General features: G+C 35.0%; 1 protein-coding gene and 1 pseudogene across 1 annotated transcript in view; both read left to right on the top strand.

Moving 5' to 3' along the window:
- PKHD1L1 (PKHD1 like 1) overlaps positions 1-26,534 on the top strand; it is a 156,210-nt gene that overhangs the window by 22,164 nt on the left and 107,512 nt on the right. The window contains 13 exon segments of the mRNA XM_089898812.1: positions 527-569; positions 4,476-4,546; positions 5,710-5,820; positions 7,752-7,841; positions 9,709-9,977; positions 11,275-11,366; positions 14,271-14,430; positions 14,740-14,875; positions 15,640-15,783; positions 17,662-17,819; positions 18,696-18,809; positions 20,270-20,419; positions 21,425-21,549. Coding sequence (XP_089754938.1) covers positions 527-569; positions 4,476-4,546; positions 5,710-5,820; positions 7,752-7,841; positions 9,709-9,977; positions 11,275-11,366; positions 14,271-14,430; positions 14,740-14,875; positions 15,640-15,783; positions 17,662-17,819; positions 18,696-18,809; positions 20,270-20,419; positions 21,425-21,549 — 1,663 coding nt within the window.
- LOC149746924 (suppressor of cytokine signaling 5-like) lies at positions 23,582-25,207 on the top strand (annotated as a pseudogene).

Here is a 26,534-nt window from a genome sequence, read left to right as displayed (position 1 = left end):
AATGTCATGTCTTCAAAAAACCCTGATCCCCAGCTTTACATTCTCAAAGTTCGTTCTCCTTCTGATTGATAGCTTTATCACAGTTTTTAGTTCTCGGTGTCATTGCTTTTGACTGACTGTATCCTCCACTTGGCAGTGTGCTCTTTGAGAAGAGCAAACTGTGTGCTCACCCTGCATCTCTCAACCCGTAGCTGAGTGTCTGACTCAATTAAATAGCTGTTAAATGAATGAAAGAAAATTGAGGGCAATATGGTTACATATATATTCTTTTCTTCTCCTTCATTCATTATTATATTTTGTCAGGTTTTCCTGGTTATAACCTTGAGACATATTATTTTGTATATCTTAAAGTACTAGGTACTTTAAGATATTTCAGTTTCATTTCTTTGAGGATTAGTAGACGGTTGCATAATTACAGTGTTAATTTTATATTTCTTTTCTTTGTTTTAAATCAGCTTTATAATACAGAGTTATTGTTCTCCTGTGATTGAGAATTTAATTGATTGCGTATATTAATTAATTCCAGGTCATCACAATGTCAGCTTCATCTTGGATAGTGATTATGGAAGGTAGGTCATTTTGTAAATAATAATTTTCATAATTAATTCAACCGGGTAAATAAAATAAAAGTGTACATTTACTTTGTGCTATATAGATCCCTAGATTAAAAAATTAATCACTTTCTTCCCCCAAATTAACATTTAAGGGATCTATAACTCCTGTTCACTCATAATTTGTGCCTCAGACATGGCCTTCCAATTGTTGGGAAATCTAGCATTACCTAAAACAATAACTAAAAAAATCTTTGATTGTGATATTATAAAGTGTTATTTTATGTTTTGTCATCCTTCTTATTTAATTAAAATTGTTTTGATAGCTAAGTAATTAAATTCTGATTTGAACTAATGTAAGAATAAATAAAACCTCATGGTTAATATTACCTGATAATGGTTTTCTCTTAAAGTGTCAGGACAAATAGAGTTTTGAAAGATGGTAGTTATAGCTTTTAATTGTTCATTTTAACACCAATGTTAATAACTTATATTTATGATTTTTAGTAAAACTAGAACTTATTTCCAGATATCCTAATTTCAGTCAGAAAGACCATCACACGCTTACAGAAATATCAGAATATGCAAGTCTCAACACATGTTGCAAATGTCATATTATAGATAATAATAATGAACATTTAGTAGCAGGCATGGTGTTAGGCACTTTACATATATTATCTAGTTTAATACTCCCAAAGAACCTATAAATTGAATGTTATCATCCACCCCATATTGCACACTGGGAAAATGAGGCTTAGGAACATTAAATAATTTGCCCAAGGATATTCAGCTAGTAGGAAGCAGAGCTAGAATGTGAACCCATGCAGTCTGACTCCAGGGCCTAAGCCTTTTATTCCAGTGCTCTGCCATGACTGATGGAGTGTTTCAGTCACAGAACCACATCTCATCAGTATTTAACATCCTGACTCAGGATTCTCTAACATGGTGGGATCACCCCACTCCTGGAGTATTTGCAAATGTTGGGGGGTGGCATTTGTTGGCAGTCCCACTAACTATAGCATGCTAATGGCGTTTTATGGGCAGGACCATGATGTGCCAAACCTAAATGAATTGTTCTTCCCAAAATGTCATAGCATCTTCCACTGGGAAAATGAGCTGGTTAATAGAAATCCAAATAAGTTACAAGATTTAGCCATCCAGTCCTAATATGTCAGTAGTAGACCAATGATAAAATAGGTCTATTGATTTCTTTTTTGTCTCTGAAGAGAGACTCAGTGCTTAGAAGTTTGGAAAGAGTGGCAATATTGTAATCAGAGTAGATGTTATTCCTGTTCATTGTTTACAGACTGCAAGAGAAGGGTGAGATTTGGTCCCTGCCTGTATGGAAATGCAGTTGAGTCGGTGAAACCAAATCGATTATCACTGTATTTAGGCATGAGCTAGTTCTAGACACCTAGAGGCAATATGTTTATTACCAAGTTATAAACCTGGGCTGGACACTGTTTTTTTTAAATTGTGGGTCCCCAAAGCACAGGGACTATATTTTCTTTTTAAAAAAATTTTTTAACAGTTTTTTGGCCTGTGCCACGCAGCTTGCAGGATCTTAATTCCCCGACCAGGGATTGACCACAGGCCCTGGCGGTGAAAGCACCAAGTCCTAACCACTGGACCGCCAGAGAATTCCCACTGGACACTTCATTATAGAATAATATATACTGCTCTAAAACCATGAAGAATATTATAATTCAAGATAAGCCAGAGTGGATGATATGTAAATGGTGCTAAGATTTACCTTTATGATTTACATGGGGCAAATGACACAGTCCCATGACTTAACTGTGATTTGCTGCAAGGACATGGCCTACTTACATATAATTTGATAAGATTAGACAATAGGATTTTATTGAAAATACTAGAGAAATATGTCAGAAGCAACAATTACTCAGTTTTAAATTATTTCATGAACTATATATGGTTCTTTTATGCTCTCAATGTCATTCTTCCTAAGGTGAGAAAAGTGACTTCTTAGTCCTGAGTCTGTATGAAAGGTACTAATTGCCAAATCCATCATATGTTTCTCAGAGAAATAATTACCCAAAAATAGAACATTTGAGTGATCAAGCTTGAATGTGATTAATAAGTATACGTAAGTCAATATGTGGCATTAACATGCCCCCAATTTTCAGTTTTAAAAAGTCAGAAAATTTGCACGTATATAGGGAAAAATATTGCATAAAATTGTTAATTCTGTGATCTTGACTTATAATCATTTTTTTCCTTTTTAAGCCAATGGATTTCCTTTTGTATTAGTGTCTCAGAATTTAAGAAATTGTGTTTCTATATAAAACAATCTTATGAATTTAAGATAACTGTTAAAAATATGACATTTACTACTTAAGAGCCTAGTTTTAAGATTACATGGCATTTAAAAACATTGTCATTTTATAAGTTATAAAATCCATATTTTACAAATTTCAGGAGTATTCCTGAATATCAGATGAACCAATTAGACAGTATTGTGGCACCCATTCTGTATTTCTTTTTTATTTTGAAGTTTAGTTGATTTACAATGTTGTATGCATTCTGTATTTCTTTTAATAACCAACCTTCTCTCTTCTATTACCCCAAGTTCAAACAACAGCTGTTCCAAACTGATAAGGTTTAGATGAGGCTCGCTTAATTGAGAAATGCCTAGTCATTATCAATGAATTAGTGAAAATCACCTCAGTGTCATACCAAATAAATTACATTCAAATTTTATTTCAGGAGGCAATTTTCCCACCAACTTAAAAAGCAGAGTTAATTTTTCAGATGCAGGATCTGACCCCAGACAACATTGTCGGAACTGGCATCATTTCAGATCTTTGAGAAATCAGCTGAAAAGCTTATAACATAAAAATATAAAATCTAGTATGAACTTCTTAAATAACTAATTTAGCATAAAATATTTTCAGGGACTCTTTAGCTTTGCAAATGCAAATTATAATGCCTGTGTTAGACTTATAGGGAGTTAACTCTTGGTCTCCACCACAAGATTTGCATTATCCTTTTAGATTCCAGTTCATTGTGTTATAATTATGGTGAATGGGTTTAGGTCTTAATATTAGAATTTCTTAACTTTTCTAATTATGAATTTAATTGAGGTAATTAAGAGAACAGCATTTAATTTTAGGATCAGATTCCTTCCTTTCCTAATCCTCTAGACTATGGAAGTGCAAGTATGTATCTGTCAAAAACATGAATAGGTTCTGTGTTTATTAAGGGTGACTTAACTCTGGTGGACTGTTGTGAACTTGCTGTCATCCATTTGTATTCTCATGTAAGTTAGTGGCACGAGAGGAGAACTGTGTAGTACCCAGGGCTCTGGACTCAAACTGCCTGGGTTCAAATTCTGTTTCTGCTACTTACTGTCTTTGTGATCTTGACTAAGATAAAAATTCTCTGAGTTTTACCTACTTCATGTAATATAAAATTGAAAATTTAATAGCATAATAAATTAAAAGCTTAAAAAAAATCTTAGCTTAAGAGCTTAAAAATCTTAGCATACCTGATAAGTGTTCAATAATGTTAGTTATTCTGACAGTAAATGGGTTATAAGAGCATAGAGCACTCTGGGGTGGTCATCAGTAGAGCCCAGCTTTTATGAAGGGCATTCCTCCTGTCTGTTTATTTTTTATGTTAATATAAATTCTTACTTTATTGAAGTATAATTTGCATATAATAAAATGTACATATTTTAAGTGTGCAGTTCAGTGAGTTCTGACAAATATATCTTCATGTATTTGTGTAATCAATAACTAAATCAGGATGTAGAACAATTTTATCCTCCTGAAAAGTTCTTTCCTGCTCCTTTGTAAATTATATGATTTCTATCACTAAAGTAAAAAAAAAAAAAAAAAAAAGAAACAGTTTCCTAAAATAAAGGTCATTTTTAAAGCAAGAATTTTTACTTTTTTTAAACAGGAGTTTATCACAAAAAATGGCATATTTTGTTTCTTCTCTCAATAAAATTTCAATGTTTCAAACGTATGCAGGTATGTGACCTTTCTGTGTGTGGGGTGGGGGGCGGGAGAAGAGATATTTCATCAAATCAAATACAACAGTGACTGTAAAGTGTACTATATTATGTTACGTAATTCTAAGAAAGGAAACACACCTAAGATGAGGAGTGAAATAGGAAGTCCTGACATTAAGCTACGATCCTGAAAACTACATTTCTGGTGTAAGGTTGATTGAGAAATACACTTATCACACTAAAAGAGACAGCAGGGAAACTTGTGCATCTCAACTTGGGCTGTTGATCAAGGGAGGAAAAAAAAAATCTCTGCTGTCAATTGAAACCACAAACCAGCACTCTCTGAGATTTATGCTGTCAGTGTAGTCCAAAAGAATCCTCAAGCAGATCATAATTTATTTTAATTTAATGAGGTCTAAGGTTGGTAGTGCCCCTAGGCGAGTGTCAGAAGCAAACACAAACCCTTCTGGAAGAATTGTACTTCCTTCCAGGTCTGGGATGATTCAGATTTCAAAGATGTTCAAATGTGAAAAAAATGTATGTCTTGGAATCAATCAAATATGATCTATCCTGGCTTTTTCTAGAAACTAATGTGAAACTCCTATGTAAAAATACATAGAACTTTGATAGATTGAACTAATAAGGATACATTTTAATAAGAATCTACCATATGTTATGCACTGGGCTATTTTACCAATATACCTAAGACTTTTATATATAAAGCCACAAGAATTCCAATCATAGTTAATATATTAGTATATGAAAAAAATATAAGATGTTGGCCCATAAATATAAGGAAGATTCATTCTTCAAGAGCATAGAGAAGAGGCTGTTCTCTTTGCCTTCCTGTTTTCTTTTGGAACCAAACATCTATGCTCAGCCCAGGTTTTCCTTGTTCTCTGGATCCTTCTGTTACCAGTGTCTCTTTAGTACTAGTTACCACTAACGCCTGGTCCCCAGAAGATGTAGGTCTCTGTGAAAGCCATGTTTATAGTCCTCTTTGTAGGATTGCATCAGAGACAAAATAATGAAACACCTGATACTTTCATTTGGTAATCCAGTACCTTCACTGTGTTACGTACTATGGCTAGGTAATTTGGAAAATTGGTAAAAATCAAACATTTGTGTTTATGTGTAATATTCATGACATTGTATTTCTTGTCCTTCCCCTCCCCCTCCCAGAGGTCACTAAGGTTTCACCTTCACAAGGAAGCATTCAAGGCGGCACCATGCTAACAATAAGTGGACGGTTCTTTGATGAGACAGATTTCCCAATCCGAGTTTTTGTTGGAGGTAATTTTCATGATTTTTAATAAAAGAACCAATCCTTCCTTTTCTTTAATAACATCTAAGAAGAATAACAGTCTTTTCTTAATTAATGCTTAATTTAAAAGCTGTGTATTTTCAGATGGGCATTTGGTTCTGGGGCTTGATGCTTTTCCCACTGCAATTCTCCAGTGAGGACCACTCCTTGCAGCCTTATATGACCAAGATTTGGGCTTTGAGGTCAGCACCGAAGGGCACTGCATGGCAGCATCATGGCTGCCATCAACAAATTCCTCACCACACTTAGCGACACACGTACCCTCTATTTAATAGACTCTTAAATTACCTTTTTGAACTGTTATTATTTCTTAAAGGGTTAGGTAATTATGGGAAATTTAAAGTGGTATTTAGGGACACTCTCCTCATCCCCTTGTCATATACGGTGCCTTATCTGGACATCAGTAATTATAGATGATATTGGCCTTAGAAAGAGCATCAATTAATGTGTTATATGTTCACAGCTGCACATCAGGCTTGATTCTCTGGTTATGCATCACTTTTATATGTCTGGTCCAGATCTGTTCAGAGGTAGGGTGCTAGGCAGCTCAAATAGGAAGTTGGGGATGAATGTAACAGTGGGGGTCTTCCCACTCAGTTATAATGACCTTACCTACCTTGACGTGCAGGGGACAGGATATCTGCCCATGCACCTGGCACATAATTTTTCTGATAGAGCCCGCTGCTTAGGTACTTTCTGCTTTTAAGGAATCTGCTAATGAGCCAGCCAAGATGTGATTTCAAGAAAAGAAATTCATAGAAAGCAACCTCATGTAACATTCATATAATGTCTTTCCTATCCCCATGAATCCTCGCTGGCCACCTGCATAGGCCAAAAGATTTTAAACTTTCATATAATATGTTATTCTGATCAGATACTATATTTTAAATATTAGAAGCAGGGACATAAAATATTTTTAATATATATAATATGTTTTACGATCTGATAGTATGATACAGCTTATATGCATAGATAACATGTTAAATTTTTTTATATTTCATTGCCATTAATGTTACAACCAGATTTGAGATTTTGAATCCTCAATAATTTCTTGAAAATAATGATCAGTTTTTGTATCTTTGCTCCAAACAAAATGGGTTAAGTTAGTTTAATATACTGTTAAAATGTACTGTTTTCTAGTTCAATGATCTTGCATTCACAAAGCATTCAAAATAGTGAAAGGTTGTATTGAAGTATCCATTTTCCAGGCCACCAAACAAAATGTGGCAAAGATACTTTCCTCCATTTCCCTTGCTTCACTGTTCATGGGTTATTTCCGTTTCAGTAAATAGTTAATGAGGGCTGACCTTACATGAGGCACTGTGAGGAATACATGGGGGTGTAAAACGTACACTCTTACTGAAGTCTGATTGTGCTTATGTGTAACAACAGTTATTTAGAATCTTGTCTGTTTTGGTTTCCATCTGTCTGTGGAAATACCACTTACAAGTTATTATTCCTTTTGTTTTCATTTGAAAAAGTTGGACAAAACCACCATTAACCTAAGAGGACTGGGATCATCTACTTTTGTAAATTCTGAACATCACTGATTTATTCAGAAACTTTCTCCAAGGAACAAAACATAAGGCTTTGCTTTGGACCCAGATAAAATATTTCACAGTGACATCATTTTATCAAATTTCGTATTTTGTTTCTCTGAAATTATGAAATATTCTAACTCAGACTTGTGAGATTTTGCCAGCAAAATGTAGCCTGTGGAAGTATGACAATTGATGAATGCTAAAGCTTTCATGGAGAATATGTAAAGGAAATTAAGACCCTTCAACTTTGCCTCTTGCTTTTGTAACTTAGCTTTAATTGAAAAAGCACTCCAAGATAGGCTGATGTGATTTTCATTCTGAAGCTCTGTAGTAACAGTTCTGCCCTTGCTTCTCTGTAGGTCAAGCCTGTGATATTTTGAATGTCACAGAAAATAGCATATGTTGCAAGACACCGCCTAAACCTGATATTCTCAGAACTGTATATCCAGGTAAGTCAACAAAAGGGAGAAGGACCATTTCTATATTTGCGTAAGAGGAATATTATTGACAGATATCTTTAGTGTCTTAGTCCGTTTAGGCTGTTATAACAGAATACCACAGACTGGGTAGCTTATAAACAACATTGATTTCTCACAGTTCTGGAGGATAGGAGTCAAAGGTCATAGCACTGGCAGATTGGGGATCTGGTGAGGACCTGCTTTCTCACAGATGAGGCCTTCTCAGGGCTAGGGAGAAGAGACCTCTGTGGGGTCTCTTTCATAAGGGCACTTATCCTATTCATTAGGCCCTACCTCCTAATACCATCACATTGGGCATTAGGTTTCAACATCTGAGTTTTGAGGGGACCCAAACATTCAGCCCGTAACATAGTAACAAAAAATATTATTTGAATTTTTTAGAATTTGTAGTGAGAATTATAATAAATTTCTTTCTAGTTTTTTTCTTTATACTTTCTGGATTAGGAAATTTTTCTATTAATATAGCTGCATCAAGGCTGCACCAGTGGAGGTAAACCTGGCCTAAATTTCTCAGATACCCTGTGAAAACTCTATTGATAGAGTATAAGGGTGCCTTTATTTCAGATCAAATGATTATTACTAAATTTTGGTACAGGCTACATGGAAAATTTTAAAATGCTTTATTCCTGGTTAAAAAATAAACGTCAGAGGTTAAATCCTTATTTGTCTAGAATGATTTAGGCATGATCACAGGGATGAGAGACACGGAACACAAAATTCTTTTCAGATTTTCACCTGTGACCAGTGAAAGTGCATCTGATGGCCTTGCTATCTGCAACTAGACCACCGTGATGCTGTGCATGTGTGTGCATGGATTCTGTATCTCATCCTGTGCACTCAGTGAAATCAGTTTATAATTGTGTCATTGATTGGTATTTGAAGCCAAGTAAATTCATTTTATTAACCTCTTAAATGTCCTTGTTTTGAACAATATTTAAAAATTGACCGGTTTAAGAGGAGGATTTTGATATTTATAATTGATTACTTTAAAGAAAGTTGTATATACCAGAGCATGCTGCTGCTATGAAAGGTTGAAGTGCTCAAGCTTTTCTCTCACCAGACTCAGGGGAAGAGTAGTACCCATTATTTTCCAGATTCAGGCACTCCAGACAAGCCTAAGGCTGCTGAACCAAGGCCTGAGCCTGATTGTTGTTGTATTTTAAAGAAGAAAAATAAAAAGTGAGACGGCTCATTATGATTAGGAAAAAATTACACTGGCAAGTGTAAGTTCACTTTAATGAGAATGTTCTCTCTCTGATTCTGTCCAAGAAGGAGGAGAAATCCTAGAGCAAAAGTAATGTTAAAAAGAAGAAAAACAAATACTGACAGAAATGTTAAGGCCAACAGTGTCTGTTCTTTGAGCCATTAATTGAGTAACTTTTATTAGAGAGAATAATCAAGGTGAAGATTTTGTAATCAAATGGTCTGAATCTTGAAGTTTTGAGTCTTGACTATATAAAGCAACATCAGTCATATCAAAAATCATAATTATTATATTATTACTATCTTATGTAAAGCATTCACTAAGTACCAGGTATTTTACATATGTGTGATATCTAATCCCCATAGTAGCCATGCCAATCATAGTATTACTCTCATTTTACATATGTAGAATCTGAGGGACAGATATGTGAAACAATAAATTGCAGACTGTCTTAACAGCAGTCTATCCTCTGGGTACAGATACACGTAGAGATATGTGTAATTGTTTTGTTTACACACATGCTGTAAAAATGTGAATAGAAATAGAATACCTATAATCACCACCCAAGTAAAAGACATTGAGATACTGCATGAAAATTCTGATGAAAGCTTTCTTTTATTTTTTTATGTTCAGGTGGGAGAGGCCTAAAGCTTGAGGTGTGGAATAGTAGCCGTCCAGTACATCTTGAAGAGATACTCGAATACAATGAAAAAACTCCAGGGTACATGGGTGCCAGTTGGGTAGATTCAGCTTCCTATCTTTGGCCTATGGGACAAGATACATTTGTTGCACGCTTCAGTGGATTTTTGGTGGCTCCAGATTCTGATGTTTATAGATTCTACATCAAAGGTGATGACCGTTATGCTATTTATTTCAGCCAGACTGGACTTCCTGAAGATAAGGTAGGGAAGCCACAGAATACTACTTGATATTATAGAAGCAATATGATAACCTTTATACATATCCCATTTATTCTACACCAAAACCAGTGAATATATTAACGAATTTATGTGGTGGGTTCTTGGTTATTTTAACACATGTGGTATGAACCATAAAGTTGTTAGAAAACCCATTGCCTAAAAGAAAATGCTTTACCATACCTGAGTTTTCTCTAACAAAAAAACCCCCACATACATTTCCTTTAAAATTGAAGATTATTTTTATTATGGTCACACATAGGAAATTTGGAGAAGAGTACAAGTATTTCACTATCCTGCTAGATCTGTTTCACTATTACTTGGTCATGAGATTAAAGTCTATTATCTCCTTTTGTCTGTATTTTGTTTCTTACATAAATAGAATCATACATCCAATTTTATAGTCATTTTTGTCATGTATTAGTATTTTCACATATTATTAAATAATTTATATAACACCATTTTTGATGACTGAATAGTATGCTATTGCATGAGTTTACTACCTTTTCCCATACTAATGAGTTTTTAACTTACTTCTGATTTTTTATGACCACAGATCATACTCAATTGAACATTTGTGTTCATTAAATTGTTCTGTATTTTATGTTATTTCTTTAGGACAGTTTCACAAATGTGAAACTAATGAATCAAATCATAAGAACATTTTATGAATCACTATATATATGGCAAGGTTGTCTCCCAGACTGGATGAACAAGTTTAAATTCCTGCCTATAACACATGAATTCCAATTTTACCATAGCTTTTCAGCATGTTTCCTTTAAAGACAGAATAGTCATTTCTAATGGGAAGCCCAAAGTCTTCTCTTTCTAGTATGCAGACCCAATTAGTAATCTTTGGCATCTTTCAGACCTCCTTTTAATGATCTCATTTGGATTAAGTCCCTCAGAGTTCTCAGCAGAACAAAAGAATATTTTATTTAACAATAACAACCTCCTCCCTGTATGGATCTTTAAATTTCCCATTTGCAGTTCTAATTGTGGAAAAGCTATGTTCTGTGTGTGTTCATGGAATAGTGGAGTTGATGTTAGTTAAGGGTGGAAGGGGTGAAGTGAGCTTTGATAATTTTTTAAAATCCGTTTCATCATGAAAAACAGATATTACAAGAAAAATGTGAAATATTTTAACATTTTTCTGTTCATAAAAGTTCTAAGACTGACAGAAAAAATAAATGATAAATAAATGCTGAAAAGGCTTATTAATAAGTTCTTTTCTCCCTCTCTCTCTCTCTCTCTCTGTCTCTCTCTGTCTTTTTGGGATAAGGTGAGGATTGCCTATCATTCTTCCAATGCCAACAGTTATTTTTCCAGCCCAACACAAAGATCAGATGACATTCATCTTCAAAAAGGAAAAGAGTAAGGTTTTTTTCTTTTCTTTAAATTATTGTGTAATATTTAAAAACTATAATTTTATATATAAAAAGATTTTCAATTTGTTTTATTGGTAGAAGTGATACTAGTTTATTGGTTTAATTTATAATTGGTCATTCGCTATAATTTGCTAAGTTTTGTTTCTATATTTTCAAGCATACTGGCATTCAACTAACCAGGAAAATTTGAAATCTAAATTATCCCTGTTGCAGAAATTACAATTTTGTGAAATTTACTTAATCCTGCTTTAGTTTCTTATTAGGACCTTTCAGTCAATCCAGCCATCTAATTTCTCTTCTCCTGTTTTCTCTATTGCTAGAGAAAAATCACAAAAACCACATGGATTTGTACCATAATTAATATATATTTAATATTCTCTTGATTAATTCCAGACCCTGGACCAGGTACTAGAAATTTAATACAAAGGATATTAAAATATATTCCCTGCCCTTAAGGAGTACTTATTTAGTGCTGAAAGGTCATTTCCAGGGAGAAAATGAGGATATTATTCAAATAGCTAATAATCCCATTCAAAAAGTCAATTCAGGATTCCTAGAAAACAGGGAGGTAAAAGATGATATATGCAAAATAGCTAAGTTACATGGAGAACATCAAAAGTTTCACTGAAATTTTCTTCCATTTACCATTTGTATCTGTTAGGTTTTGCTGCATAAGAAACCATTCCCCCAAATTTAGTAGCTTAAAGCAACCCCGTTTTGTGATTAGCTAGGTAGTTCTTTTGATCCTGACTATTTAGTTGGTGATTAATGGTCCAGGATGGCCTCACATATCAGGAGCCTCAGCTGTCCTGATGGGAACTGAGATATCTGAGATGTCTCACTCCACATGGTCTCTCATCTTCAAGGAGGCTAGCCCAGGCTTGTCACAGTGTCCCAGCAGTTAAGAGGGCAATTCCTAATGCACAGGTACTTTTCAAATTCTGCTTGTGTCATATTTGCTAATATCCAATTGGCCAAAGCAAATGGCCAAACTTAGATTCAGTGGGTGAAAAAATGAACTTCACTTCTTGATGGGAGGAGTTTGTTTTGTTTGTTTGTTTTTTCCATTTACCATGTCACCTTCCCAGATATCAATTAGATTATGCTCATAGGCAGCACCATGAAGGTGTGATGGAGCTGGACAGAGAGGGTTGGGATCAATGGTACCTGAGAGAAATCACACTAAGTGTTCTCACTAAAGTCTTAGGAATAATAAGCTTTCCATTCTTTTTCTCCTCCTTCTAGCACTTCTTTCTAAACTTAAGCATTTTCTTTTTTAACCAAGTTCACTGGGCCAGTTCAGAGTAAATGCAGCATCTCGTTAATACCTATTGCTATTAAGTGTCAATACGCCTTCAGGCTTTGCCTTGACCTTGGAAAATGAGTTCAATTTACCTGCTTGGCAAGAGCACAGAGCTTGCATGAAGGTGACTTGTAATACATCTTGCCCCTGGTATCTGTGCTTCTGCAAACTAGCTTGAAATTTACACTGGCACTTATAATGATGGTTGTGTATTCTGAAATTGAGGCCACGCAGGCTGGTTTATTGCACAGTGGTCCCTGGGACCTTTCCAAAGGTAGCTTGTCTTGCCATTTCATTTTACTCAAATAATATAGCCTTATCTCTAAGTGCATATCGCTTTGGTCACCCCCTTTCTACTTTGAATCCTACCTCAGTGACTAACTTTTAAATAATTTTTCAATCTTTAAGTTCTCTTAGTCTCTGTTATTCATATGATCAAACAGAATAATAATATATATTTTATAGGATTTTGTGAATATTAAATATAATAATGTCTGTGAAGTGCTCAGTTTAGTGTCTAGCACATAGAAGGTGCCTTAAAATATTTTTAAGCTGCCAGTAAGGATACAGAATTTAGTGGTTCTTCTCTGAATCCTGCTCCCTAATTAGTATTGCCCACCTTGATTTGACAGAGCTGGCAAACAGGTTGTCAGGGCAGCCAAAAGCCTGATGTAATCCTCCAGTATCAGTTCTATGGGGGAAGTGACCCAGAGCCCCAGCATCCTTGCCAGATGCGAGGTAATAAATACCCCTCATTCACAGTCTTACATGAACTGTGGATACTTATTCTCCATTTACAAGAGTATCTGTTGAATGATGTGAGGCAATTTAAAGGAACTCCTAGCTGGCCTCTCCAATGATGGGAGCAGTGGTTACACTGACAGAGATTTAGATAGGGAAGCAGTAGCGGCAGCTTTTCACTCACCTGTAACAGCTGATTAGTGACCACCTTATCCTGGATAGGCATTTGGATGATGGGCACGGGGCCTCAGGAATCAAGAATTCCAAATTTAAGGTGTGAATCTCATCCACCTTATTAGAGGGCCATCATCAATCTAATCAGTAAAAGTTTCCTGCGGCAGTGTGTTGTTTCCCAAGTTACAAGTGGAGGCAATATTTGAGGAACTTAGAGTAAGAACTTTCATCGGTGACACATACAACCCCTCAGATACAAAATATATGGTATGTCTAGGTCTGCCTGACAGTTTCTTACACACGTTAATGTATTTAACCTCTGTGTGTCCTCTGTTTTATGCCAGGAAGTTTATGTTATAACCTACAATGTAATTTTGTTTTAAGATCCTTGAAGATAGGGGATAGTATCTTTTTTAATAAATATTTATTGACAAAACTGAATGAATTCATCGTTCTCTTTATCTCTAATGCAGATATCTTACATAATTCATTTTCTTTTAGCAAACTGCTATGAAACTTAATATTTTAATTGTTAAAATCAGGGATACTACAATATAAATCATTTAACAAGCAGGTGTTTTATATCATATTGAAATTTTACTCATTGAAAGAAAAATTCATGACAAGTGCTCTGGAGAAAAAGTTACATTCTTTAGTTACACTATTTTCCAGATATTACATTGAAATCTTGCTGCAGGAGTACAGACTAAGTGCTTTTGTGGATGTTGGACTGTACCAGTATAGAAATGTCTATACTGAACAACAAACAGAAGATGCAGTGAACGAAGAACAAGTGATCAAATCCCAGTCGACAATTGTCCAGGAAGTACAGGTTTGCTATGATTATAGATCCACTTTGTAGAAAGTAAATGCTAAAATATAGGAGCTCTATTTGGTTATTAATTTTACTAGGTAAGATACTGTTTTGGGGGAAAACAGTCATGGAAAATTACTGAATTGTGCCTTGGAATATCTGTAATTATAAACCAAAGAGTCTGTTATTTGATGACTTACACATTAAAATAGTTTATCATTTGCAATAAGATAGGGCAATGTAGAGGCATTGAATAGCTGACTTATGATGCTTTTAAAATGTATTTTTCCATATAGTAAATATATGCTTTTTTAAATTGGGAAATAGGTTATAACATTGGAAAACTGGGAAACAACTAATGCAACCAATGAAGTGCAGAAGATCATGGTAACCGGCCCATGTGTGGAAGCTAATTTATGTTCACTTTACCAATATAGATTAATCTATAACAAGGAAAAAACTAGTAAGTTGTAAATAATAAGGGAGATTTTATTACTCTTCATGTATAGACAAAATTATAAAAAGGTATTTGCTCTAGTCAAATTCTACTGTCTGGAAAATATAGTTTTAATAGTATGCTAGACAAAGAGGCAAAAAAATATATCATGAAGAAAACTCTTCAGACTGGGATAGAAAATGGTATCAGTAAAAACAGCTTTCAGATATATACTATAATTTTCTTCTGTAAGGATCATGATAAATGCATATCTAAACACGCATAAGGAATTTATGTATCTGTGACTCACAGGTATAAGTTAATAGGAATTAAGTTCATCATTATAGAGATAGACATTTCAGTTTCTCAAAAGACCTATGAGACACTAATTTATCTGTTAATGAAGATATTGCATTTCTATATTTTATAAAAAACCCTGAAAAAATAATTTTGCTATTTCTGTTAATTGTTTCAATGAGTAAGTATTGAAGAGTGCTTGCTGTTTGCCAAACACAATGCTTATTACTATGGGAATATTAAAACAATAAAATATGAGCCCTATCCTCAATAGATCACAGTCCAATTAAGCAGCCAATATTATTGAACTTGAATCAATTTCAGAATGTAATTTCATTAAGTGATAACTGATGGTACAGACTATAGGTGCTTTAAAAAATTCAAATATGAGACATCAGTGCTGGCTGTGATAGTGCAGAGATTTCAACTCTTTTTTTTTTTTTATTAAAACCCCTAATCATTTGACTTTAATTTTTTGTTAATTCATCGAAAAGTCTGGCTACCTGCTGACGCTTCTGACTTCATACTGCAATCAGCCTTGAATGACCTCTGGTCTATAAAACCGGATGCAGTTCAAGTAATAAGAACACAGAATCCTCAGAGCTATGTTTACATGGTAACCTTTATATCAACTAGAGGTAAGCATGTATTTCATTTTGCAATTCTGTAAAGTTTTTTCTAGGAAACAAGTTTGTATCCTGCGCAACTCCACTGAAAAAGGTAAAAGCTCCATAAAATGACAGGGGAAAGTAAATGCATATTCATAGCCTTGATCACCTCCAGGAGAAACAGAAATAAATGGTTAATTTTGTTCTACTGTAATTTAAATTTTAGTTTTACTTCAAGGAGTGTACAACTCCAATGCATGAGGTATACACGCTATATACTACAAATACACTATCAGTATAGTAGCCTACTTTACATTTAGCAAAAATTAGTGAAGATATTAATTCTGGAAATGAAATTTAAGTGAATCAGTATTTCTCAGGAGACACTAGTCTGGCTAGATCTTGTTTGATAAAAGGATTCTCTGGTCAAATCCCTGTGGGAAGGTCTGTATACCACAGCTTCTCCTTGAAGGTTGATAGAGCTCATTACAGAATATTAAAATCCCCAAGGACTCTGGCAATGAGCAACAAACAAAAACAACAATAAAAACAAAAACAAAACAAAAAAAGCAGTGCACCTGTATTTAATACAGCATTTTCCAAAATTATTTGACTTCTTTATCCTTTTCAAGTAATGGCCATTAACTTCTTATTACGTTTTCAAGTCTTACAATTTTTTTCTTTTAAATTTTTCCAGTTTTTCTTCTGCAAGTTTTATAGTTTTATTTATTTATTTATTTATTTAATTTGTTTATTTTTGGCTGTTTTGGGTCTTTGTTGCTGCGCGCGGGCTTTCTCTAGTTGCGGTGAGCGGGGACTACTCTTTGTTGCGGTGTGTGGGCTTCTCATCGCGGTGGCTTCTCCTGTTGCAGAGCACGGGCTCCAGGTGCACGGGCTTCAGCAGTTGTGGCTCGCGGGCTCCAGAGTGCAGGCTCAGTAGGTGGCACATTGGCTCAGTTGCTCTGTAGCATGTGGGATCTTCCCGGACCAGGGCTTGAACCCATGTCCCCTGCGTTGGCAGGCGGATTCTAAACCACTGCACCACCAGGGAAGCCCTCAAGTCTTACAATTTCAAGTGTCACATTTTCAAGTCTTAAAGCCAAGTTTAGCAACCAATTTGGGTATTTGGGATATTTAGCTCATGAAATAGGTCCCTGAATATGTGTTTCCTTTCTTTGCACAGTCACTATTTTCCAATTCATATAAGTAAACTGTTACTTCAATGTTTATGTCTCATTTTATGAAGTTGTTAATTTGATTGTTGAGCAGAGAGTAAAGAATTCTATTTAACATGAATTGAAGTTCTAAAAACTTCCCAAAGGTTAGATTGTCAAAAAGCTATCTAAAGAAGATATGGTTATCTTTGTTCTCTCAGAGAAAGTTAGTAGGATTCCACTGTTAAAGCATCCTCCCAAAGAAGAGAGATATGTGAGGACAAGGCCTTATTTCTTTCAGTGAGATTGTATAAACAAGGTTCGCAGGCATGGGGCTACTTCCCGGAATTCATCTTTGTACTCCATTTGTAACTAAAGAAAATATCAATTTCCCAGGCTAGCCCTTTATACTAAGATGATGGTACCGGAAGAAAACTTAAATAATTTTTGGAATATTTTATTGCCCATTGATTTTTACCTCATGATCCCAATGCCAACTTTTGTTTATCTTACAAAACTTCCTTTTACGCTACAAAAACAGAACCTTAAATATATAGCACTTTATCTGCTGTTTTGCTGTTTCTACTATGGCTAAATCTCAGATTCAAGGATCTGCATCTTCTCCATTTATCCTTTTTTTTGTGATAATACAATTCTAAATAAAACTAGTTTTGCTACATCTGAGTTTCTATTATGGGTATATTGGTATTTAATTAATTAACTTCTTCAAATTCTGTTTGGTACTTCATTGCAGGAGACTTCGATCTGCTCAGTTATGAAGTATTTGAAGGGAACAATGTCACACTGGCTATTACAGAACAAACCAAAGGAAAACCCAGTTTGGACACATTCACACTGAACTGGGATGGGGTCACTTCTAGGCCTCTTAGGCCGCAATCATCAGACGCTGAAGTATGCTCTGTGTTAGTTTTTTAAACAGAAAGCCACTTAAGCATCAGCCTTCTATAAAAACACATTTTAAGGAATAGTAATACATCTCCTTGTCATGGTGGGTTGGAGCCAACTCATAGTGAGTGGAGAAGGGAGGAAATATCACAATGACAGAGGGAGTGAAAGGGGAGTTCTTGGATCTGTGCCAACAGGATCCAGGTATCTGCATATGGTGCAGCTGTTCATGAGGAATGTTTGCTTGTGAATTACTGCATTTCAACAACTACCTGTACAATGAGTTTGAGTTAATATTTGATGACTGAAGATTGTGCACTATTTCAAGTCCTTAATTCTAAATATCTGTGCTTTATCAGAGAAATATGGTATGGAAATTATAGACCTCATGAATGTGTGCCAGTTCCTATATAATCCAGAGTTATTATTTCTTAAATAATAGTAAGAGATTACAGTATATGTATCTCTTCTTTTGAGAAACAATGCATTGGAGTATATATTTTTTCCAGTTAATTTTGCATTAATTAGGAAAACTATTCATTTGGAATCTGTTTAATTAGGTGCTAATTCATTTAGGTTTGCCTCATTGCTGTCTTTAAAAAGCTACTAAACCAATATGCCTGCCTTATGTAATAACTAAATAAGCTAAGATCAGCCAGTTGGATATAACTATTATCATTCTAAAATAAAAGTCTTGAAACAGTCATTGGATACTGAAATTATCACATATTAACTTGAAATTATTTAGCAAATGACCTCATAATTATGGCTAACATGGGAATTATGAAATTATTTTTTAATTAATTAGTAGAATTAGTAGTTAAATTGGTAATGTTCTAACTCTTCATAAAGAAGTTACTAAAGCTCATATTGTTAATTTAGTTTCAGGCAGCAGTGGAAGAAATGGTTAGCGCTAAGTGTCCACCACAAATTGCAAATTTTGAAGAAGGATTTGTTGTGAAATACTTCAGAGGTTATGAAACTGATTTTAACCTGGTATGGAATATTTAATGAACTGTGAGATGGACCAGATAAGAAATCATATAAATGTTTGGAATTTTGTCATTTTTTGAATTAGCATTAATTCCTTTAACATTTAAAGTCAAGTTTCAAGTATAATTTTGTCATACATTTATTGGTAAGGTCTGTTCTAGCATCTTCCTGCATTATAAAATGACTCATTTGTAAAAACACACCTGAATTTTCTTAATCAAGAGAAAGTAGGCAAGATGGGTAAATGTGAGATCTGTAGGTTTTTTTGTTTGTTTTCTTCATTTAGATGCAGAGTATATTCTTTTTCCTCATTGGCTTCAGAGAATACCATTTGTAGTAGAGCGTTATACAGTAAATTGCTTCCCTTGCTTCTGGTCAGTTAGTACAATGCCTAGTCATTATTTACTTCTTGATGAAATACAAAGATTTTTCTTTGATGTACAATAAATTTAAAATATACTTAACTTCCTAATTCTTATTTTGAAGACTTGAGGAAGCCAGATATTCACCATTTCCAAATGAATACCATAGGAATAAGAAATATATAGGCTAGTTATTCAGTTCAGATCAATACCCCAGAAATGAGTCCTTAAAAATATATATCATGTCATGCTTTATGCAAACAGATTTATTATTGAAGAAAAGGGAAAATCATTTAATGGGTTACGTTTTCAACCTGTTTCAATAAATATACATGTATTTGGGTTCTCCTATCCTGAATGTAGTACTTGCAGCCAAGACAATTGAACAAGTAGTTTACATTATACTCCTTTCGTACTTCATCTCCCATCATCATCACAACACACATTCTTGGCTACACTTTACCTTGACTCTCTGAGTTTCCCAGCACCACTCTCTCCTGTCCCCACTTCTTTGCACATATTTTACGCTCTCTCTGATGCCCCTTGGCTCCCTTTTCCTTTTAAATTACTCCTGTTTATTCTTCAAGGCAATTCATTTGTTACTTCTCCGAGTCATCTGTTTTGATGCTTTTATGTGAGTTAGATGTCTCCTTTCAGCCTTGGTTTTATAATCCTTGGTTCCTTTGTCCCAAACTGGTAGGCTCCTGTGTGTAGGGATAGGGTTCTTCACTATTTGAACCCTGAAGATTAAACAAAAAACAAGCAAATGAACAAACAAGTAAAAATGTGGCATGGAATGAACACAAAAAATCATTTGTGGAAGGAGTGGATAAATATCCTTAAGGAGTTCATAATATAAGGGGAAAGAGAGGACTTGGGAAATAGTCAAATACAGATACAAGGGATTATGAGTATGTATCTAAATGAGTGTTATAGGATGAGAGCCTTAGACTTTCAAAGAAGAGAGAAAACATTTCAGGTTAAAGCAGTTTGGGAAGCAGTGGGATCTGAGTTGAAACTTGAATGACTTAGGTGAAGATGTTGGGGAGTAAAGCAGGGCAATAAATCATGTTTTCATTTGAAATATTATTGTTTCTGTAGGAGCATATTAATAGAGGGCAAAAGACAGCTGAAACTGATGCTTACTGTGGTCGTTATTCCCTGAAAAACCCAGCTGTTCTTTTTGACTCAGCAGATGTTAAACCAAACAGACTACCATATGGAAACATTTTATTATTTCCTTATAACCAGGTAAGCTCAACAAAATGATATGCTAATTAAATTTGTAAAATACCTTGGTAATAAAATTTCATGAAGTTTTAAGACAAGGAAAATTGCTTGTCATGTGAAGTCACATCACGTTGGACAGGCACCATGCTTCAATTCTGTGCTTGTGATTTCCTTGTCTGTTGATACTCAAAAAATGAAATTTTAAGAATACGTAGTACCGTGCACATGTATTCTGCTTTATCTTATAATTTCAGGAAAAAAACATTATTTGCACACAAATGTAAATACTAAAACAATTTAAAATATATAATCTCATTATTCCTTCATTTATTAAGAAGAAACAAAAATAGATAGCTGTCATAAAGTGATCTTGGGTATCCAGTCATGGAAAAGTAAAGGAGGATCACGAGCAGAGGAGACGGCAGTTTTAGGATAGGTATCTAAGACTAGCAATCATAGATTTACCCTTTCTCTTGTTTTAAAATTCTCAACTTGTAACACATGTTCTAAAGTTCTAAGTTCTAAATATATCTGGCATTTTTAAGGAGTTGTAGACCATTAAAATTAGTATTTAATAACTATTGTATGGTGACATCTCTAAATGTTCAGCTGCATTCACATCCTAGTTAATCTACCTGAATGTTTCTCTGTCTTCTCTGTGTGTTCTGGAGTTTTAAATTCATTGAAGAGTTTAGTTAGAACTGGCCTTAATCCTTATATAGCTCCATGACTAGAGGGAGTGAATTATTTCTATTCTTTTAAGGAAATCATATCTAAGAAAACAATAAAAGAATTAATCATTAATTGTGAGGTCACATCAACTCCTTCCTCTTCTATAAAATCTTCCCCAATTCTTCTGCATCTCATTGTCTGAAATTAATCATTCCTTCCTCTGTGTTCTGATACATTTTGTATAAAAAATGCTCAATAGATATTTATTGGATTGGATTGAATTCATTTGAATTGCTACAAAACAATTTAATGGTAAAATATTGTTACTGATTTTTTTTAATGTTTTCCATGTAGTTATGTTTAGCCTACAAAGGATTCTTGGCAAATTATATTGGTCTAAAATTTCAATACCAAGACACAAGCAAGATTACTAGAAGCACTGATACACAATTTACATATAACTTTGCGTATGGAAACAAGTAAGTTACACTATGAATTTGAAATTTTTAAATTATAGCATGTAAACTATGAAGGTAAAATCTGTTTGTTTGTTTGTTTTTGAGAAATCGTGTGCACCATGGATCTAACTGCAATTTTTTCTGCCTTCTACATAAGCTTCCTAACAGAGACATTTGTGCCAAAAATAAATCTATAGATTATGAAAATAAAAATTGGTCTAGTGTCATCATCACCCATGACCATTTAAAAGACAAAACAGTGGTAAACTTTAGAATTTAAATTGTATATTATTAAATCTAATAATGTTTCTAGATACTGAAGGAAGGTAGAAAGAAACTGCCTTAGCGCAAGATTATCATTAGACTTTGATCACTGAAAAACAAAATGAATGTGTAAATGGAGAAAATAAAATATTTTGATGAACATACCAAAGTTAAGGGAGAAAACATATTCTTAAATACTTGGTTTGGTTGCCAAAAGTTAGACACATAAAAATGCAGATAGAGAAATATAATGCGAGAAACTAAATGAGTCTAGAGAAAGCTGTTTAATGACTGTGATTGTCATAACCTCAATCACAATTTAGTTCTGCAAAACGATTTTTGGTTTTCATTAATTATTATATCTTCTGAAATTTGTCAGTCTTGACTTTGAATTTTCATATACAATACACACAAAAATTGTACTTACAATAAAACAATGACGACACATACACACACATACAACTTTTCTATTTTAAAAAGTATTCCTCGGGCTTCCCTGGTGACGCAGTGGTTGAGAGTCCGCCTGCCGATGCAGGGGACACGGGGTCGTGCCCCGGTCCGGGAAGATCCCACATGCCGCGGAGTGGCTGGGCCCGTGAGCCATGGCCGCTGAGCCTGCGCATCCGGAGCCTGTGCTCCGCAATGGAAGAGGCCACAACAGTGAGAGGCCTGCGTACCGCAAAAAAAAAAAGTATTCCTCATAAATTTTAAAGTCATGCTTATTGAAGTGCAATTTACATAATGTCATAATTTACTCTAAGTTCATAATTCAGTAAGCATGACAAATGTATACAGTTATGTAATCATTACCCCAGTAAAGATGTAGAACATTTCCTCTCCACAATTTTAGAAGGTTTTTTTTCATGTAAAGTTTATGTCATAAAATACCCATGGTATGATTTCCATGTCTTCAAAAATATTTCTAATACGTTTCTTTTGTGTTTTTTTCTGTCATAGCTACATAAAAAATCTTCTGTATCCTGTATCAATCTATATAGTTTTCATTGTACTTTAATACATATCATTTAAGTTGCTGCCATTCTGTAATATATAGAGAGGACTTTTCTATTCTCATCATAGGAGTGGGATTATGAACACTCAGAACTGCCGTGTATGGAGCAAGTGTGAGGCAGTCAGTGCCTCGGCTTAACTGTTCAGACAGAAGGGAAGAGAAAATGATCCAAAGTTAGAAATAGAACCAAATGATACCCATAAACAAAATAAAACAAAGACAAGAAATAACAGGTAAGATGATGAGGGAGATTAGAATAACTAGATGGAAAGAAAAGGCAGTTTTTTTCTTTTCTGGCTGCACTGCACAGCTTGTGGAATCTTAGTTCCCCAACCTGGGATCGAACCCGTGCTCTCTGCAGTGGAAGTACGAGTCCTAACCACTAGACCACCAGGGAATTCCTGAAAAGGTGGTGTTGATGGGGGAGTTCACTTCTGGATGAAGAAACTACTTCCAACTCTGCAGTTTCAAGCTTCCTGCTTTCTTGATCATCCCAACACCATTTTCAAAATGCAGGGACCAGCTTTCATTCCATACCTTTAGAAATGTGTATACTCCAAAACTCATAGAAATATGTTGGACTATAATGGGAATCTTATTTGTTAATGGTTTAAAAAACTTTTCAGATGGATCCCTCATGAGTTGGGGGAAAGGGGTAAAGTGGGGAGACAACCAGAGTTGGGGCCTGTAGATGCTCTCTCGGAGCTAGGTCCCTGAATTCCATCAGGAGAAAACAAGACGTGCCCACTGGGTCAGTGACAGAAGCGGTGACAGGCGATGGAACAGACAGGTGGGTGGGAGCACACAGAGCCTGTTGGAACTGTGGGACCTGGACATGGATATCCTTAGATACATCCCCTTCCTGTGCCCCCAGCCCAGCTTTTTAACCTGAAATTTTTAAAGAAGTTTTGCCAGTGCTTATGGCTTTCTCCCTGAAGAAGTGGAATGACCTTTTGTTAAGGGAAGAAGGGAAGTTATAGTCTTCAGCTTTCAAAATAAAATATTGTATTTGATGCATACCCCTCTGGCATCATCTCCTGAACATGTGGCCCTAATGCCCTTCAGATTTTCTGATCAATTGATAAAGTGAGGGCAACTGGGAACCGATTTTAAATATAGGTGTAGAATCTCTAACCATGAGGTAGGTAGCCATAGTTAAAATGTAGATACCCAAGAGATGTTTGTCAAAGAGAATATATTTAAGAAGAGTCTTTCCAAGAATTCTTCAGGACACATGAAAATTCTCCCACTGAATATTCCTTAGATTGTTGGAATAAGCATTAAAAGATACTTATTTGTGTTTTACCCCATGAATAAAATCTAGACATGCTTCCATAGGATGTAAAGAAAGAAAATTTTTTTACATACAGAGACAGAAAGTTCATCAGATACTGAAGTTTGGTAAACTTGGAGTGGACTTCAAAGGACAGAGAGCTGAGTGAGCTCTGTGTATGAAGTGGACAGTGTTGGCACGAGCTATAAGAAGCTGCTCCCTGAGAAAGTTGCAGGACACTCTTGGGTTTTGTTTTCTAACAAAAACTTAAGAAGTCAAAACCGATTCCCCACCCACCGCCAATGAAAGAAAAGTAATCTTCCTGAATTAATGCTTTAAAAAAATGTCCTTTTCCTGGCAGTTCAGATTTCATCCTCCAGTGGCATCTGATTAAACAGTGTATGGCTCCTGTGTTTGCACTTTTGGCATGTTTTATACATTTGATCCGTCTTTGTTTTCCACAGAAGATGAAGAGGAAGATAGGCAGAGAGAGAAGCAGAGACAGAGACAGAAAGAGACAGAGGAGTATTGAAGAAAGTGTTGATTCCCCCTCCCCATGCATAAATAGATCTTTTGAGGCTATTGCACAGTTTAATCCAATATATAAAATGGGATCGAAGTTAGCTCCTGGAATGAGTGAAGTGAGTGGGAACAATTCTGCAATTCCCTAGGGTAATTGTTGACTCAGAAGAGGCCACAACTACTCTCTGTTGGCCATCACATAGGAAGAAACAATGCCAGGGGTTAAGACAGTCCTCTCCATGTTAATAGGCAAGGAGCATGGAAAGTCTATGCACAGAATGAACATATCCCACTGCCTCATACCCAGTTTGATTCAAATCGGGTAATCCCATGATGGATCATTATGAAGTGAAAGTCCTTCTTGAAGGGACATCCCTACGTGCCCAAATTGAACAATGGAATCACAATTTTAATTTTGATCACCACCACCTGTATGCATTTCACTCTTCTATTGCAACAGGATTTTGGAAGATTTTACAGATCTCAATTCTTCCATGTTAGTCAAACCATCACTTAACCATATCACTAAGTAGGTCCTTCCTTTAGCCTGCAGTTTTTCTGCTGTGCCGTATTTTGAAGATGCCCTACATTTGATGGAGCTAATGGGCTTCCTTTACCCTAAATGCTACAAGATCTTTCAACAAGAATATCATGAGTTTTAAAAGAGGTTGGTTCTCTGATTAAAAACTATTACCAATCAAGGCAATGTAAACTCTCCTAGCTGGTATTTCTAGACCTGCTTTTATGTAGGTCAGACAGTCTACTTAGATCAACTAGGTGTGTTAGCATTAGTTTATTTTCAGTACATTGTTAGTGTCAAAAAGCATTGTTCTATAACCCTCCAGAACCAGTGATGTTTGTATTTGTAAATCAAGCTTCAAAATCCCAGAAGTAAAATCTGGTTTTCCTTTGGAAAATGGAATTATCTAGCCACAAAAGCACCATGTGCTGTTTAAGTTTTGATATCATTTGTAGTCTCCATTTCTCTTATATAAAGGGCCCTGCTCAGTGTACCATTTTTTCTAAGTTGTTTTTAGAACTTGGGAATCATATAATTAGTAGTAGAAGTCTACTTAGAGGCCCAAAATACTTTTTTTAATTTAAGGAGCACTTTAACTTAATGTAGTTATGCATATAATTTTCTAAAATGATGTCAGTCTAAGCTTTGATGCACTAGAGGTGGATCCCATGATGAGTTTGTAAACCATGAAGTTTCAAAATGAGAATAGAAGGTTCCCAAACTAGTCAGTTAATCAGTACAGTGGTAGCTGATGCAAAGATTATTGTTGAACTGTATTTAGTTATTTGAATGGCAGTATTTATCTCTTTACTGCAAACTCCTGTAACGAAATTGCTTATGTAATTTATGAGATTCCAATGCAGTTAATATTTAATGGAAGCTCTGAATCTAAATTATACGTTTAGAAGGCACTCTGCAACCATTTGAATCTATAAATAACTTAGCACCTTTTGTCCCTTAGTTATAGGGGACAATGCAACTCCACTGAGCTCTTCCAGAAGTATTATCAAGCTCCAGTTTTGCTTCTTAGTATTGGATTGAAATTGCTGCTCTGTCCCTGGCACCACTAAAATGGTTTGCTTCATTCTTGTGTCTTGTTTCTGTATGCTTTCCACCAAGGTGCATGCTCCTTAGCTTACTTACCTGTCACTGCAGAATGTTATTTTACATGCCTATGTCTACTGCCAAGGTTACAAATAAAAGAAAACCTATCTTTTGGATACAACATTAAATCTTTCACTGCCAATGTAAAGTTTCTGCTTGCTGTCCCTTGTGGCTGTTTTTTTGTGCTAATAAAGCTTGCTTATGGTCTTCTTGTGGAAAAAGAAAAACTTTTACTGTTCAAGATTTTAATGCTTTTTATAATGTATTTGTTTACATTGAACATTATAACTGATCTATACACCTAATTAAAC

Source organism: Delphinapterus leucas, chromosome 17 (genome assembly GCF_059928025.1).
Source record: "Delphinapterus leucas isolate spDelLeu-1000000601 "Yukka" chromosome 17, BTC_Dleu_Yukka2, whole genome shotgun sequence".
NCBI classification, from domain to species: Eukaryota; Metazoa; Chordata; class Mammalia; order Artiodactyla; family Monodontidae; genus Delphinapterus; species Delphinapterus leucas.
Note: the sequence above shows the minus strand (reverse complement) of the source record. Positions and strands in the feature narration are given on the sequence as shown.